This window comes from Staurois parvus, unplaced genomic scaffold, assembly GCF_062004578.1.
Source record: "Staurois parvus isolate SC_StPar_1 unplaced genomic scaffold, SC_StPar_1.0 ptg000011l, whole genome shotgun sequence".
In the NCBI taxonomy this organism is placed as follows: Eukaryota; Metazoa; Chordata; class Amphibia; order Anura; family Ranidae; genus Staurois; species Staurois parvus.
In genome coordinates, this window is record NW_028317807.1 from 11,997,471 (window position 1) to 12,016,242 (window position 18,772).

At 40.7% G+C, this 18,772-nt stretch overlaps 1 protein-coding gene across 4 annotated transcripts in view; it reads left to right on the top strand.

The window, feature by feature from the left end:
* The window catches only part of PARD3B (par-3 family cell polarity regulator beta), a 1,797,179-nt gene that overhangs the window by 81,077 nt on the left and 1,697,330 nt on the right, over nucleotides 1-18,772 (top strand). For all 4 annotated transcript variants that reach the window (XM_089670923.1, XM_089670934.1, XM_089670945.1 and 1 more), the window contains exon 2: nucleotides 15,769-15,870. In XM_089670923.1, the coding sequence (XP_089527049.1) occupies nucleotides 15,769-15,870 (102 nt within the window). The remainder of the gene's footprint in view (nucleotides 1-15,768; nucleotides 15,871-18,772) is intronic.

An 18,772-nucleotide genomic window follows, 5' to 3' on the forward strand; every position in this document is an offset into this window, starting at 1 on the left:
TGAAACCACTTTGTTCCATAGGGATAAATGGATGTACACATTGGCAGGTGCATAAGAACAACAGAATATAATGTAGACTTGCTAAATTTGGTAAATCAACGCTGTGACTGTGCGGCGTCAGACCCCCAGCCCTTCTCACCAACTTATGACCGAAGGACTAGCCAATCTAAAACCGCGCTGTCACGTGCTTAACAATGCCATGCTCAGCTGCACCCCACACAAAGATTTTCCAGCTCACTGGACCACAACCTATGTGCCGCAGCCTGAGAGCGATTGTTACTGGGTCAGGTTAATTACGTAATTAACCCTTCACACTGCCACCACCACCTTTTTGTACAGAGTAGGAGGAAACTCGCCAATCTTAGCAGTAACACTATGATGTTTGAATAAGCGTCTGTATACACACCGCAGGCAGATGTATGCAGAAGTTTAAAAACACACAGTAGCGCTCTTCAGAGACAGGGATTTTTAGTTTGTATTAAATAGCTTTAGAAACCGTTCAACACTTTTCAGAAAATATGATTTATTACTAAAAAGGTCAAAATGGTGCAATAAAAATATTTACAGAAGAAGATGTAGCCAATATATATATAAATACAGAGAGCAATACCACAACAGAGAGATAACAGAAGTTTGGAGAGGTAGAATACTTGCCGTCAGCCTTGGTTTAAGCAGATTCAAGGGTCCTGAACAAAAGGGTACCGTTCTCCCAAAGTTGGTTCCTGATGTTAAAAGGGAGATCTATTCATCTTACTTCTCCAGGCCTGACAGCCTATTTTGTAGTCCTCCAGCAGGGGGCGTCTGCTGAAGCCAAGGGCCAATCGCCTCATTTGGGGAGGAGGGGTTTAGGCAGAGACCCAGGCTAGAACTAAAATCCCTCAAGTTATACCAGGGTCAATAACCTTCCCTAGGTACATGTAGCATCCTATCCACTGGCAGGATAATATGCAGAACCATATTCTGAACGTCCAGACAGCACATATGACATATCTGGCTTTGACGGTTTAGGAAATATCGCTTTCTGCTCTCGGGTAGATGTAATCTAGCGGTGTAAGGTATCAGATGACTTGTATTAAAATGACCTCTCTGAATATATGTCTTGTTTGACGGTATGTATTACCTACAAGATATTACGAAATTGTATCAAAAAGTCTTGGGATTTAGGTTTTACTGCTATTTCGGAATGCCTTTGAATTCCAGTGACTGACGGGTTTATAGCTTTACGATCAGCTTCAGAGCAAGAGTTTGCCAGACACACTGGAATCAGCTAATTGGGTTTACAACCAGGAAAGATATCCAGCTGTGTCCTGTGCACTCCTGAACCCAGCACACAAGGACCACGTGTCACTCAACAGAGAGGGAGTGGGGAGCTGATTTGGAGTGAGAAATGATACAAGATGGAGGGTCTTTACCAAAATGGAGGTTCGCGTCCATATTTGTACGTACAATTGCTACAAGCGCTGCTGTCTTTTTTTAATGATAAAAATGAGAAATAAAGGAGATGTATCATTTTGTGCATGGAAACCTACTTAAATTGTTTGTTACCTCAATATTTCATATTCCTGATATGTGTCTGTTGTACCATTGCTACCTTTGTGTGAAGTATCTGGAGATCCCTTCTTTCCAATTGCAAACTGACTACGTCATGAGAGCACTTCCATCCCAGTGTGGTTGGTTCTCTGGCTGTGTTGGGAGCACAGCCTGCTCGTCATCCAAAGGCCAAGTTATACACAAATGTTTTCCCTTGTATTTTTATTTTAAACTGAATGGGTTGTTTTACCAGGTAAGTGTTCACATATACTGTACCACATCAGCCCTCCTGACGTATATGTACAATGCCAGGTTGAAGTGGCTATGCTGGGATGCCTGCAGCTACAGGCAGCATCCCAGTATTTCTTTTTTTTTTGCCAGCAATGCACTTTATGTAAAAGGAATCCTAGCAGCTAATTAGTCCCTTTCCGCCATCTTCCCAAAATCTCCTGTCCCACCGGTGAGCCTGGGACTGAAGCCAGTGGTTCTGCTGGGTGACCATAGAGATAACTGAGAACCATAATGTCCCTAATCATCTCTGTGGAATAGAAACTGGAAGTGTAGAAGTAGATTTGTCACTTCTAGTTTCGCCACGATGTAAACAAGCCATTACTGGCTTGTGAAAGCATCAGATCAAACCGATCTGGGTTTATCTGATGCTTTTGCAGTCAGAGGAGAGATCTGGGGTCTAATAGACCCCAGATCTCTCCATAAAGAGGACCTGTCTCTGCTTCATTTATCTCAAGGGATGTTGTTCGTCCTTTGTGATGGCCATAAAAGTGGTTAGAAAAAAGTAGAGAGGCGGTGTAAATAAATAAAAATTAAAGTAATAAAAAATAGTAAAGTGCCTCTGTCCCCCCATGCTCATGTCATAAGGTTATGATTGAGCACAGGATCGTGTGAGGCACGTTGGCAGGTCCTGTATTCATGTCCTGGTGTTTTGTGTGTCCTATGGATCAATAAACGCACACTGTATTCGTCTGTCGTCCAATGTGCAGCTGACCCTTGTTCCTATTGCATCGTGTGTGGTGGCGAGCCAAAGCCTGCACCTGTTTTGGATTGATCGGGATTGTTTGCCTGAGTGGTATACCTTTTGTTCTTTGGAGTCTTTGCCCCCGTGCTCATGTGCAAAGGTGAGCTCATACATAGATTGAGCAGGCATATGTAAATGGTGTTCGCCCAACACATGAGGTATCGTCATGAACATTCTAGTAAGAGCAATAATTCTAGCACCAAACCTCCTTTTGTAACTCTAAACTGGTAACCTGTAAAGGCTTTTAAAGCATTGCTTATGGATAAATTAATGTACCGTAGTTTGTCGTTGATCCACGAATGTGAGCAATTTTAAAGAGTCACGTGTTAGGTATTTATTTACTCAGCGTAATATCATTTTATATTTTACAAAATAATTGGGTATTATATTGTATTTTTTTGCATTAAAATTCATTAAAAGTTTTTTTTTTTTTTTTTTCCCCCCCAAAAAAATAAATCTCTAGGGCCTCTCCTTAAAAATATATATAATGTTTTGTGGTTTTGTGCAAAAAAATACTGATTTTTACATGTAGGAGAGGAATGTCAGAATTGGCCGGGGCTGAAGTAGTTAATTGTATCTATTAATAAAATTATATTAAAAAATGTTAGCATTTTACTGGCTATAGTACAGAGCACTGAATGTAACGTTTTATACTTTATAGCAGTTTATTCGCTATAGCACAGACCACTGAATAATAATTTATAACTATTTTAGTGTAAATCTAAGGGAATTATAGATTTAAAGTGGTTGTAAAGGCTCAAGGTTTTTCACCTTCATGCAATCTATGTATGAGGGTAAATAAAGCCCCCCTAATACTTAAGTGAGCCCCATAGCGATCCAATGATGTGCACGAGAGCCTTGCTTTTCTGGGGACTGGCTTTCATTGGCTGGGAGACACAACCAGTGAGACAATGAGGAGAGAGAGGGTGTGGGCCAAGCCATGGCTCTGTGTGAATGGATGCACAAGGCAGTGGCTCAGGAGCGAGCCTGCCCCCATTACAAGCTGCTTGCTCTGGGGGCACTTGGCAGGAGGGAGGGTTCAGGAGCACCAGCGGGGAACCCCAGAAGAGGAGGATCTGGGCTGCTCTGTGCAAAACCACTGCACACAGCAGGTAAGTATGACATGCTTTTTTTTTTTTTTTTTTTTTTGTTTGTTTTTTAAATATTGTCTCTAATATCACTTTAAATAATTTGAATCCTGTTCATATTACATTGTGTTTGTATATGCACCATGACTTTCCTCTATTTATAGCTATATATATTATCAAATGGCATTTCTGTTCAGTAACATGTACAATATGTCCTTAATGTTGCAAAAGTAATTTGACCTCAACATGTTTTGTTTATGACTGCAGTTCTTCGCTTCCATTGAGACATTTGCCAATTGGAAAACATTTACCTTTGCACTGTGATCTTGTCAGAATGAAGACTTTGATTTAAAAATGTTCTGTGTTTGGGTCCTGTGGGATTTCTGTCCATGACAAAATATTTGATTCCAAAATCATCAAATGAAGGGCATTTAAAAAGCCAAATGCTTTCCTAAGGGCTCATGCACACTAGGCATTCCAATTTTTCCTCTGAAGGCGTTTTACTCCTGGCAAAGCAAAAGTAGCTTAAAAACGTGCCTATAGCCTCATATTGCACACACGTTTAGGCGCGTCACAGCATGTCACGTGTTTGAGCATTGGACAGAACATTAATTTATTTTGACCATTGGAATGAACGCATCTTGCGTTTAGGCACAATTAGACATGTTTATGCAACTCTAGCTTTTTTGGGGGGCCAAAAGCTCCTCTCCTGAATGCCCTGGTGTTTTTTTTTTTTTTTTTTTATTCTGTAAAACTTTGTCTTCCAATATGCCTGTAAACACTTATATGTGCTTGGACACATAGGCTAACACAGAGGTGCTCTTACAGGCTCTGAAAAAAAAAAATCATACTCCTGTGTAAAAAAACTAAAATAATGTGATTGTATAAGTGTGCACACCCTCTTATAAGTGGGGATTTAGCTGTGTTCAGAATCATGTTAAATGGGAGTCAGTACACACCTGCCATCATTTAAGGTGCCTCTTATTAACCCCAAATAAAGTAAAGCTGTTCTAGTAGATCTTTCCTGACATTTTCTTAGTCGTAATCCTACAGCAAAAGTCATGGTCCGCAGACAGCTTTAAAAGCATCAGAGGGATCTCATTGTTAAAAGGTTAGGAGAAGGGTACAAAAGAATTTCCAAAGCATTAGATAGATATACCATGGAACACAGTGAAGACAGTCATCAAGTGGAGAAAATATGGCGCAACAGTGGCATTACCAAGAACTGGACGTCCCTCCAAAATTGATGAAAAGACAAGAAGAAAACTGGTCTGGGAGGCTGCAAAGAGGTCTACAGCAACACTAAAGGAGCTGCAGGAATAACTGGCAAGTACTGGCTGTGTGGTACATGTGACAACAATCTCCCGTATTCTTCAGATGTCTGGACTATGGGGTAGAGTGGCAAGACGGAAGCCTTTTCTCATGAAGAAAAACATCCAAGCCCGGCAAAATTTTGCAAAATCACATCTGAAGTCTCCCAAAAGCATGTGGGAAAATGTGCTGTGGTCTGATGAAACCAAGGTTGAACCTTTTGGCCATAGTTCCAGAAGATATGTGTGGCGCAAACACAACACTGCACCAAAAGAACACCACAGTGAAGCATGGTTGTGGCAGCATCATGTTTTGGGGCTGTTTTTCTTCAGTTGGTTCTTCACGGTAGAGGGAATTATGAACAGTTCCAAATACCAGTCAATAATGGCACAAAACCTTCAGGTTTCTGCTAGAAAGCTGAACATGAAGAGGAATTTCATCTTTCAGCATGACAACAACCCAAAGCATACATCCAAATCAACAAAGGAATGGCTTCACCAGAAGAAGATTAAAGTTTTGGAATGGCCCAGCCAGAGCCCAGACCTGAATCCGATCAAAAATCTGTAGGGTGATCTGAAGAAGATTGTGCACAAGAGATGCCCTCGCAATCCGACAGATTTTGAGTATTTTTGCAAGGAAGAGTGGGCAAATATTGCCAAGTCAAGATGTGCCATACCCAAAAAGACTGAGTGCTATAATAAAACCAAAAGGTGCTTCAACAAAATATTAGTTTAAGGGTGTCACACTTATGCAACCATATTATTTTAGGTTTTTATATTTTTATTCCCCCCCGCCACCCCAAAAAGATTTCAGTTTGTTTCTCAACTGAGTTGTAAGTTTATAGGTCACATTAAAGGTGAAAAAAAGGTCTGCAATGACTTATCTTTCTCATTTTGTACATCACAGAAACCTGACATTTTAACAGGGTTGTGTACACTTTTTATATCCACTGTATATTCCAGTTTGGGAGAGGAGTAGACCAGGGTAACAGATGCTGTGGGAGTGAGGTGTAAAGTAAGTATTGATCCCTAAACTAAAAGAGCATTATATTATGTATATGTGAGGGGGAGGCTGTCACAATTTTTTTTTTTTGGGCATACTCAGGGCTGGACTTTAATACACTGTTAACTGCTAGCTTGCGTTAACCAGAGTCCTTGTACTCTATAATGTGAACTTGCCTTCACCCTGAGAAAGTAAACCAATTTTGAATCCAGCTTGCCACACCTAAACTTTCCCAGAAATGAGCATAAGCTGTGACCTGGAAAGAAAATACATGGGTCGAATTCCGAACTAATTTTCTTTAGAAAATGGGAAATTTTGTGCCTTTTGTAATCCAATGGTGCCACCATTGATTTTGAAATTCAACCAACCAAGCCTTCAATTTCACCTCATCTTGCTACAGAAAAGAATTTTCGTGCCCAAGAATTTTCTTTTCTTTCCAGGTCACAGCTTATGCACATTTTTTTTTTGTTTATATTTCCCGCATGATTCTCCTATCTGATTTGAAATTTGTTCGTTTTTCAAAAAATTTCCAACATGCCCGATCACTCAAATTCGATGGTTGCACGAAAATCGACTGTTTGTGTGACCCACTAATGGTGCGAAATTCGAATGAAAATTCTTAGAAAATTATTTCGGAATTCGACCCATGTATGGCTGGCTTAAGTTTTCAGCTCCACTCACTATGCCCTATCCCTCTTTCACCATATTCCTTGTCTGATTAACATCTAGTTTTTCCCCACCTTATCCCAGTTTGAGTGCTGCTGTGCAGAGGAAGACAGATTCAGGTGCTTATGTTTGCTGTATGTACAAGCTATATTTAATTATTTTTAAAGAAATACACAGCATCATTAAATGTTTTCTCTCTGCCTTGAGTTCAGTTCAAATTTTTTATTTTTTTTGGTGATAGTATTGCCACCCAGATGTCCGGCTGCAAAGGGCAGACAATGTAACATGTACCTGCAGGCACTGCTAGAACCAACCTCAACCATCTTTCCAAGCTGACTGATGTACAAGCTTATGCCAGGTCAATGAAAACCAAGATCTGAAATGACAGCCCTGGAACTTTACATCATATAAAAACATTGACATTAGTTGCTCCCATATTTTAAACTTCATGTGTTCACTATAAAGAAAAGAATGTGCAGACACCTTAGGCTTGATCATGCCTGAGCAGTTAAGTTCAGTAGTGTCCTGCATGATAACCACGTAGGAGAACTAGGCCATTTCACTTGGGTTCATCCACAAATTCCTCCATGCAGCAGTGTGTATGTGCTTTACATCTTTACCTCACGCCAAACGCAGTTAAAAAACATTTTATTTTTAACTATTTTCACTACATATATGGTAAATGAGCCCTTACAGTATAATACCTGCAGTTGGCTATGTATTTAATAGGTTGTTTCAGTTGTAAGATTACATGGTAAACATGACCTTATAACTGACTGATCTCTGGAGTTTAGTGTTGCATAGTAGGCAGGTTATTTTGCTTGATAGCATCTCATAATAATGTTACATAAATTAAATCAGGGGCAAATTAATATGGAAATCAGAAGCAGTTGGATTTGTGGAGTCGGCTCTATTGACAACTAGAGAAAACCTCAAACATTAGGTACCACCTGGCTCCTGGAATGTGTCAAGTCCTATATGGACTCGATGTATAGTGACACTAGCAGGTTTTATTCCTTCAGTTAGCCTCCTAAAAGTTTTTCACTGAAATAAAACACAGGGAGGAAACAGTACTTGGTTATCCCCCAAATCAGGACATAAAATCAACAATAGTATTAATGCTGAGAAGTATGCATGGACATTACGTGAGATGTAAGTCAACAAAGGAGGCAAGTTTAACGCTTCATAATTTGCATACTGTTGTTTTTATGCTGAAAAGGAATGATTTTTTTATCCTTTATTTCCTTTTTTTCCCTCTAAAAATGCCTTGGCGGGCCAGTCTGAATTCCTGTGGACCACACAGTTTTGCAGCTTTGTTCATTCTTGGCAGCTTCACATTTACAGTTAAAATGTTTTCCCTGGAAAAATCTATTTGGCCAAATCTGTTTAGTTCCTTGCAATTTGTTGTACTGTGGTGATCAGTTTTTCTATTTAATTTTTTTTTTTTATCAGTGCTTCATTTTTTAAATTTTAGCTATTCTATATAACTTCATGTATATTGAATGTTCTCTTTTTGTATATGACATGGTTTATTTACGAAAGGAATGTGGATGATGGGGAACCGTTTCATATTGCTATACACAAAAAACAAAAACCTTTCCCTATAGGACTTTAAATGAGGCATGATACCTATGATGGTGTGCCTCCATCCTGATACATGTCATGTATAAAACACTAAAACTTTTCCTTCACAATCTCCTGACCTCAACATAATTGAAAATCTATGGATAGACCTTAAAAGAGCAGTGCGTGACAGACAGCCCAGAAATCTCAAAGAACTGGAAGACTTTTGTAAGAAAGAATGGGCAAAGATACCTCAAACAAGAATTGAAAGACTCTTGGCTGGCTACAAAAAGCGTTTACAAGCTGTGATACTTGCCAAAGGGGGCATTACAAGATATTAAGTCTGCAGGGTGCCCAAACTTTTGCAGACGCCATTTTTTTGTTTTCTGTTATTTTGAAAGTGTAAATGATGGAAATAAAATCTAACTTTTGTTGACATATTATAAGAATGTCTAATCTGTAATTTGATGCCTTTTGGAGATTTTTCCATCTTTCCTTGGCTTCTTTATGCACATTAATACAAATTTTTAGCTGGGGTGCCCAAACTTTCGATCCCCACTGTGTACATATATATATACATATATACATATACATATACATACATACACAGTGGGGCAAAAAAGTATTTAGTCAGTCACCAATTGTGCAAGTTCTCCCACTTAAAAAGATGAAGGAGGCCTGTAATTGGCATCATAGGTAGACCTCAACTATGAGAGACAAAATGAGAAAAAAGATCCAGACAATCACATTAGCTGATTTGGAAAGAATTTATTTGCAAATTATGGTGGAAAATAAGTATTTGGTCAATATCAAAAGTTCATCTCAATACTTTGTTATATATCCTTTGTTGGCAATGACAGAGGTCAAACATTTCCTGTTTGTCTTCACAAGGTTGGCACACACTGTTGCTGGTATGTTGGCCCATTCCTCCATGCAGATCTCCTCTAGAGCAGTGATGTTTTGGGGCTGTCGCTGGGCAACACGGACTTTCAACTCCCTCCAAAGGTTTTCTATGGGGTTGAGATCTGGAGACTGGCTAGGCCACTCCAGGACCTTGAAATGCTTCTTTCGAAGCCACTCCTTCATTGCCCGGGCGGTATGTTTGGGATCATTGTCATGTTGGAAGACCCAGCCACGTTTCATCTTCAATGCCCTTGCTAATGGAAGGAGGTTTGCACTCAAAATCTCACGATACATGGCCCCATTCATTCTGTCCTGTACATGGATCAGTCGCCCTGGTCCCTTTGCGGAGAAACAGCCCCAAAGCATGATGTTGCCACCCCCATGCTTCACAGTAGGTATGGTGTTCTTTGGATGCAACTCAGCATTCTCTCTCCTCCAAACACGGCGAGTTGTGTCTCTACCAAACAGTTCTATTTTGGTTTCATCTGACCATATGACATTCTCCCATTCCTCTTCTGGATCATCCAAAGTCTCTAGCAAACTTCAGACGGGCCCGGACATGCACTGGCTTAAGCAGGGTTACATGTCTGGCACTGCAGGATCTGAGTCCCTGGCGGCGTAGTGTGTTACTGATGGTAGCCTTTGTTACGTTGGTCCCAGCTCTCTGCAGGTCATTCACTAGGTCCCCCTGTGTGGTCCTGGGATTTTTGCTCACCGTTCTTGTGATCATTTTGACCCCCAGGGTAAGATCTTGCGTGGAGCCCCAGATCGAGGGAGATTATCAGTGGTCTTGTATGTCTTCCATTGTTGAATTATTGCTCCCACAGTTGATTTGTTCACACCAAGCTGCTTGCCTATTGCAGATTCAGTCTTCCCAGCCTGGTGCAGGTCTACAATTTAGTTTCTGGTGTCCTTCGACAGCTCTTTGGTCTTCACCATAGTGGAGTTTGGAGTGTGACTGTTTGAGGTTGTGGACAGGTGTCTTTTATACTGATAACAAGTTCAAACAGGTGCCATTGATACAGGTAATGAGTGCAGGACAGAGGAGCCTCTTAAAGAAGAAGGTACAGGTCTGTGAGAACCAGAAATCTTGCTTGTTTGTAGGTGACCAAATACTTATTTTCCACCATAATTTGCAAATAAATTCTTTCCAAATCAGCCAATGTGATTGTCTGTCTGGATTTTTTTTCTCATTTTGTCTCTCATAGTTGAGGTCTACCTATGATGCCAATTACAGGCCTCTCTCTCATCAGGAAATAAAAAATTCAAAAACAAATTTGTGCACTAAGAGAGGTGGTGATAACAATACCTAGAACACCGATATGAATAATCATTAAGCACAGAAGTTAGTGTGTGGGTAATGTCAGAGAATTTCAAGTATTCACCTGTTGCTGGCAGATATTGGTGATTGTAAACCAAAACGTTTAGGTCCCAAATGGTCCACCCTCCCTTTGCCCCCCTCAATTTATCACCAGAGGGAAAATAGACCCCTCCCAGCACCATGTTGGCTCACAGTTGAAGAAGGATCAAAGCTCTACCATCCACAGCCCACAAAGTGGGCAAAATGGCTCTGGTGCCGCATAACACACCAAGATGTGAAACCATCATGTGCATATGCCAGTGCACATATGCCCACATCACATGTCACCATGTTATCTCATATTGGCACCATGTTTTTTTTTCACCAGCGTGATGTGGGCACACATCATGCATGCTTGGCATCACTATGCCAGCTTATGTGCATATGCACGGGATGGTCTTGCATCGTCATGTGTTATGTGGTGCCGGCGTCATTTTGCTCACTTTGTGGGATGTGGCGGGCGAAGCTTTGTTTCTCCTTCAACTGTGGGCCACCATGGTGCTGGGAGGGGCCTGGTTTCCCTCTGGTGATAAAGTGAGGGAGTAAAAGGGAGGGTGGACCATTTGGGACCAAGACTTTTTGGATTACTATCACCAATATCTGCCAGCATCAGGTGAATACTTGACTTTGGTAGTACTTTCTCTTACTGACATTACAGATCTAATGGGCTAACTTCTGTGCTTAGTTATTATTCATATTGGTATTTTAGGTACTGTTATCTGTTCGTGTACACATTTTTAAACTTTTTTATTTCCTACCCTTAGGTTAACTTGTTTTACTTTCTTTGCCCTTTTATTATTTTTCTTCACAATTTTCTTTTTCTTCCTGTTTATACACTATGCTTCTCTAATGTAGCAAACCCTCCCCCCCACCACCCCTTTTCTCTTCTTATACCTGGGTATGTGTGTACATGTATGGGTACACATATTGTGTGTGTATTTAGTGTATATTTGCACTAATTTCACTTTCCAATATATTGAGGCAACTTCCTCTTTTAGTTGGTAGCACTGGGATATACACTATATTGTTAAAAATAATGGAACACCCCTCCAAATAATTGGATTCAGGTGTTCCCATCACCTCCTGGCCATAGGTGTATAAATCAAGCACCTAGGCATGCAGACTGCTTCTGCAAACATTAGTGAAAGAATGAGTCACTCTCAGGAGTTCAGGAGTGATAGGTTGTCACCTGTGCAATAAGTCCATCCATGAAATTTCCTTGCTACTAAATATTCCATGGTCAACATTTAATGGTATTATAACAAAGTGAATGCAACTGGGAACAACAGCAACTCAGCCACGAAGTGGTAGGCCACATAAAATGAGAGAGCAGGCTCAGCACATGCTGAAGCGCACAGTGTGCATAAGTCGCCAACCTTCTGCAAAGTCAATAACTAAAGACCTCCAAACTTCATGTGGCCTTCATATTAGCACAACCGTAGTGCATAGAGAGCTTCATGAAATGGGTTTCCATGGTCGAGCATCTGCATCCAAGCCTTACATCACCAGGTACAGTGGTGTAAAGCATGCCACCACTGGACTCTAGAGTAGTGGAGACATGTTCTCTGGAGTGACGAATCATGCTTCTGTCTGTCAGTCTGACGGATGTGTCTGGGTTTGGCGGTTGCCAGGAGAACAGTATTTGCCTGACTGCATTGTGCCAAGTGTAAAGTTTGGTGTAGGGGGGATTATGGTGTGGGGTTGTTTTTCAGAGGTTGGGCTTGGCCCCTTTGTTCCAGTGAAGGGAAACTCTTAAGGCATCAGCATACCAAGACAATTTTATGCTCCCAACTTTGTGGGAACAGTTTGGGGATGGCCCCATGACTGCGTACCAGTGCACAAAGCAAGGTCCATTAAGACATGTATGAGTAAGTTTGGGTGGAGGAACTTGACTGGCCTGCACCTCAACCCGACAGAATACCTTTGGAATGAATTAGAGCGGAGAATGCAAGCCAGGCCTTCTCATCCGATATCAGTGCCTGACCTCACAAATGTGCTTCTGGAAGAATGGTCAAACATTCCCATAGACACACTTCTAAACCTTGTGGACAGCTTTCCCAGCAGAGTTGAAGCTGTTATAACTGCAAAGGGTGGTCCAACTCAATATTGAACCCTTGGGACTAAGACTGGGATGCCACTAAAGTTCATGTGTATGTAAAGGCATACGACCCAATACTTGTGGCAATACAGTGTATGTATATATCCATAACTTTGTTTCTCTATTATTTTTCTTTTCACAGGATTGTTGGTCGTTTCCTGGAATTTTACACCCTCTCAATACATCCATGTACTTTTTTTATGGTACTTCCCCTTGGATTTTTCCCGTTGGGTGCCTTAGTTCTTTTTCAAGCCACTGTAGGACACTAGTATATATATTATTTTTATTCCTTATACTAAGGGAGTGCTTCTAAACCATTTATTTATTTGTTTTTTTAGCTTTTACTGTGGGTTACATATTGACATCCACTCCTGAAGAAACGCGTTGAATTATAGGATGTATCTTTGCTAATTTCAAACAACTTGGTTGTGACAAATTTTATAGATAAATTATAACAGCTTGTTGCATATTTTTTTTACTGATGTTTGTAATTAACTAAATTGATATTTTAAACAATTCCTATATGCATGTGGTTAATTTCTACTCAATAAACTGATATTTATTATACATATATCATGCTTCATTTAAAGTCCCATGGGGAAATGTTTTAGTGATTTATATATGATGTTTCACTTTGCTACCCTACATTTTATTCTGCCTTCAGTTGCATATATAAATGTTAATGTAAACATATTTTAATCACAATCAATAGTGATAGTACAGTGAGCCCTGTACGTTACACATTATATGGTGGGATTTCTTCTGGATGGTGGATGGGGGCACACAGAGGGACATAGCACAGGGAGGATGATGGGTGTGGGGCAATTACTGGAATCAATCCCCTGTGACTTGTGACATATTTACTGGACCCTTCCCCTACTTTTCATCCTGAAGGATCCTATTGTGTTTGCAGCTGCTGGTGGGATTAAGAGGAGGGTAGCTGGTAGCACTGGGAAGGTGTGGGCACACAGGGGGGCCTGGTCATCAGGGGAAAATGTACAATGCACAGGGAGGGTGATGGGTGTGGCAGGGGGCATGGGGCAATTACTGGAATCAATCCCCTGTATGGTTCTCTTTGTAGCAGCTGAACACCAGCGGGAGAGAGAGGAGGAGAAGCCAGTCTTCAGTTGCTGCAGAGAGAACCATACAAGGGATCGGTTCCAGTAATTGTACTCTCACCGTGCCAATCTCCCTCCCAAAGCACATCCGATTTACCCCAGCTTCCTGGGCCCCTCTGCTGGCCTGGGCCCCATACAGGAGGACTGGTGGTATCCTCTTATCTTGGTGATATCTGTGCCGCTCTCTGCATCGATACTGTGCATGAAGGGCATTGTGGGAAAACCCTACATTTCACAGTATTTTTCCCAGTCAGATGGGTTAAATAACACAGGACGTCATTCAACTCAGAGGACATCCTCTGGCAGCACTGTGTTGTAGGTGTGTGCAATTATTTTTAAAAACTACTTGTCCAGGGACTGAATAGGGGTCCCAAACTACTTATCCCTCTTGACTATCTACTTGTCTTGATAAAAAAAAAAAAAAAAATTAAGGGTTGATGTTTTTCATTAGGCAGAGGTGCTTTTAGGAATGTCTGGGGCTTTTAAAAACAAAAGGGGCTTTATGGCAACTTAAACTGTTGATGTTTTTAACATTGCACTGTTTGTCTCCTACTAACCTCCCTGCCTGTCTCCAGCACCGCAACCGGAGCAGGGAGGGAAAGACCTTGCAGTGTGACAAGCACTGATTGGATGCTAATCAGGAAAAGGGAGTGTCAGGCTCTTTTAATCGCTTAGTGGAAGCTCATCTTCTGAACAAATAATCAAGGCACCAGAACCCCCAAAAAAAAGGTTACCCTCGAACATGGAAACACTTGGATGCTCAGTACTAGCGCTTGCTGAGCAGCCAAATCAAGCTCTGGTGTCCGCTATGTAAGGCCCCGTTCACACCTGGCCATTTTGGGATTGTGGAAGAATCTATGTGATTGTGCCCACTCTCAAAACTCACTACTGATTCAAAACTCAGGTGTCGTTATTTTTAATTGCTCTTAAAATGTAGTGTGGTTTTGCAGAGATTGTCGTGCAATTTACTGTGTGGCAAATTGCATCACATGAAGCTTGTTGCCCAAAAAAGAGCAGGAGCTACTTTTGGGTGACAAGTTGCACATAATGCGATTCTCCTCTCAACAAAACCGCACCACGGTTAAGGTGTCCTTGAAAATAATGGCACCTGAACCTGCGTTTTGCGATCATGAGCAGAATTGCAGTGATTCTGCTGTGATCCCAAAATGCCCAGCTATGAATAGAGCTGCCCTGGTTCACACACATGCGATTCTGCGTGCACTTTCAAATGCACATGTTCACATGACAGGCTAGATATTATGTGTTCATATTGAGGTGGTTCACATAGGTGCGATCCACACACATTGCATTTTGAGTGCCATTACAAAAAGGGTGCTGTTTGAGTTTGTAACGGTGCATGAGTCATGAAGCTGCACTTTGGCCTGGCATTCCAGGGATACATGCCAAAAGCGATTTTAAGGCAATGGTTTCTCTTACTAGAATCACTTTCTTCTAGATACTCTAGTATAAATAATTTACAGATACACAGAGCAACATTAATGGGAGTAAACGTAGTTATTAGTATTTAGTCATCAAGATAATCAGAGTATCTATTAACATATTCTTCTGACATTCTGTATTCATACTGTATATTATATTTAATTATTTGAGGTCATCTAATGTGCTGTATTAAAGCACCCTAAAAAAGTTTATTTTCAACAGGATTAAAAAATTGCTTGGGATATACAGTATACAGTGAATATGTGTGTGTGTGTGTGTGTGTATATATATATATATATGTATGTGTATATATAATGTGTGTGTATACATATTTTACAGGTAGTGTACAGTATATATTAGTAACAGCCCACCTTTTTTCCCCCAATACGGTTAAACATGTAAAACTCACTACAGAAGTAGTATGTATAAATAAATGAAAGTTAAAAAATGCAAGACACAGTAATAAATAAACAGTTTGGATGTCTGTATCCTTCAAGGTATTTTCATATTAATGCAAATGGTTTAACAGACAAATTAACTGCATGTGTTATGGTAAAACAAGCATATTTGTTAGAATCAAAGCCTTTTGTTTAATCTTTCAGCCTTAGTATAACCTTGTGTATGATCAGGTTTTCATTTTTTTTTCTTTTTTTAAGGAACCAGGATATTGGGTGAAGATCCATCATCTAGAATACAAAGATGGAGGGATATTAGACCCTGATGATATTGTAGCAGATGTTGTTGAAGACAAAGACAAGGTAGAACATTATTTAACACCTGTTTTATTACATTGTGCTGGGTTTTAGTTTAAGCCCATGAAAACCATTCTTCAAAAATAATGGTGCTTATAGCAGTGACATAACTATAAAGTCCTGTGATTTTATATTGTAACATGGTTTCCTTTGTTATAGATTAAAATGATCACATCGCTGCACTGAAAGCTCTGTTTCTGAGCACAAAAACTGCTTTTACAATCAGCAAGACCTAAATATATAGTAATATAAGTGTAATATTATCAATATTTTCATGACTGTAAAAGCGCAGGACTAAGGAATAATTACCAGAACCTAGGCTACTTGCCTACTGATTTTTTTTTTTCCCAGGACAGACTTACCATGCCTCATTCTACACAGTATTTTGCTTTGGACCACAGCCATCTTGGTAAAGCAGTAGGACTTTTCTTTCATATATCAAACCTGTCTCCCTGAGGAGGAGCAGTGAAGGCTGATCACTGCTACTTGCTTAGTAGGAGTGAAGTAAGAGGAAATAAATCCTGACATTGTTGGTCTTTAGGTGCCTTCAGCACACCCTCAAAATAAAATTGTGGGTAATTTATTAAGACTGGAGCAGCCAGAATCTGTAGCAGCTGTTCATGGCAACCAGTTAGCTTGTAACTCAGCATTGGATGTATGTGACAGACTCGGCACCACATCCAAAAAAGGTAAACACAAAAAGTAAGAAGTATGGGACTTTAAATGTGTTTATCCCCTGCTGATTTTGAATGTTTGCCCACTCACAAAGAAATTATCAGTCAAAAAATCGAATAGTAGGTGTATTATAACACTGAGAGATAGAATAGCAACAAAAAAATCAAAAGAAATGCATGTCTAACAAATTATGCACTGATTTGCATGTTCATGAGGGAAATAAGTATTTGATCCCCTATCATTCAGCAGGATTTCTGGCTACCAGGTGTCTTTTATACAGGTAACTTGCTGAGATTAGAAGCAGTCTCTTAAAGGGAGTGCTGCTAATCTCATTTTCTTACCTGTATAAAAGACACCTGTCCACAGGAGCAATCAAACAATCAGATTCAAAACTCTCCACCATGGCAAAGACCAAGTCCAAAGATGTCAGGGACAAGATTGTAGACCTACACAAGGCTGAACTGGGCTGCAAAACTATCGCCAAGCAGCTTGGTGGGAAGGTGACAACAGTTGGTGCAATCATTCGCAAATGGAAGAAACACAAAACAACTGTCAGTCTCCCTAGGTCCGGTGCACCATGCAAGATCTCATCTCGTGGATTGTCAATGATCATGAGAACAGTGAGGAATCATCCCAGAACTACACGTGAAGATCTTGTCAATGATCTCCAGGCAGCTGGGACCACAGTCACCAAGAAAATAATTGGTAACACACTACGCCCACAAGGATTGAAATCCTGCAGTGCCCACAAGGTCCCTTTGCTCAAGAAAGCACATGTCCAGGCCTGTCTGAAGTTTGCCACTGAACATCTGAATGATGCAGAGGAGGATTGGTTGAAAGTGTTGTGGTCAGATGAGACCAAAATCGAGCTCTTTGGCATCAACTCAACTCGCTGTGTTTGGAGGAGGAGGAATGCTGCCTACGACCCCATGAACACCATCCCAACTGTTAATCATGGTGGTAGAAACATTCTGCTTTGGGGTTGTGTTTCTGGTAAGGGTACAGGACAACTGCACTGCTTCAAAGGGACAATGGACGGGGCAATGTACCGTCAAATCTTGGGTGAGAACCTTCTTCCCTCAGCCAGGGCATTGAAAATGGGTCATGGATTGGTTCCAGCATGACTATGACCCAAAACATGGCCAAGGCAACAAAGGGGTGGCTTAAGAAGAAGTACATTTAAGGTCCTGGATTGGCCTAGCCAGTTTCCAGACCTTAATCCAATTGAAAATCTGTGGAGGGATCTGAAAGTTCGAGTTTCCAAACGTCAGCCACCCAACCTTAATGACTTGGAGAGGATCTGCCAAGAGGAGTGGGCCAAAATCCCTCCTGAGATGTGTGCAAACCTGGTGGCCAACTACAGGAAATGTCTGACCTCAGTACTTGATGGCAAATCCCTTGTTGGCAATCACAAAGTCATGTTTTGTGAAGGGGATCAAATACGTATTTCCCTCATGAACATGCAAATCAGTGCATCATTTGTTAGATATGCATTTCTTTTGAATTTTTTGTTGCTATTCTGTCTCTCAGTGTTATAATACACCTACCATTCGATTTTTAGACTGATCATTTCTTTGTGAGTGGGCAAACATTCAAAATCAGCAGGGGATCAAATACTTACAGTTGTGTCCAAAATTATTCAACCCCCAATGCTGTAAAGGGGTTTAGGGACTATAGTGTACATTTGGAATTGTATTCAGAATCAAATCCTACAAGGACGTTGTAACTACCCAAATGCAACTAAAATGACATCAATTGTTTATGTAATACAGTAGTAAATGGTTCTTATGTGGTTTCTTCATTGCCACAATTATTCAACCCCTTAAAGACTACCACTCTGAAGAACAGAGGTTCATACAGGTGCTTTCCATCAGGTATTGAAAACACCTGTGGATGTCACCGAGCAGCAATCAAGCATAATAAGCACCAATTAGGCAGCTTTAAAATGACTGTGATACTCAGCTCCTTCTAGACATTTACTGGTGTGGTTACAAACATGGTGAAGGCAAGAGAATGGTCCAGGAAGACAAGAGAAGAGGTGATTTCTCTTCACAGGAAGGGCAATGGCTATAAGAAGATTGCAAAGATGTTAAACATACCAAGAGACACCTTAGGAAGCATCATTCGCAAATTCAAGGCAAAGGGCACTGTTGAAACGCTACCTGGTCGTGGCAGAAAGAAGATGCTGACTTCGACTGCTGTGCGCTACCTGAAGCGTAGAGTGGAGAGAAGT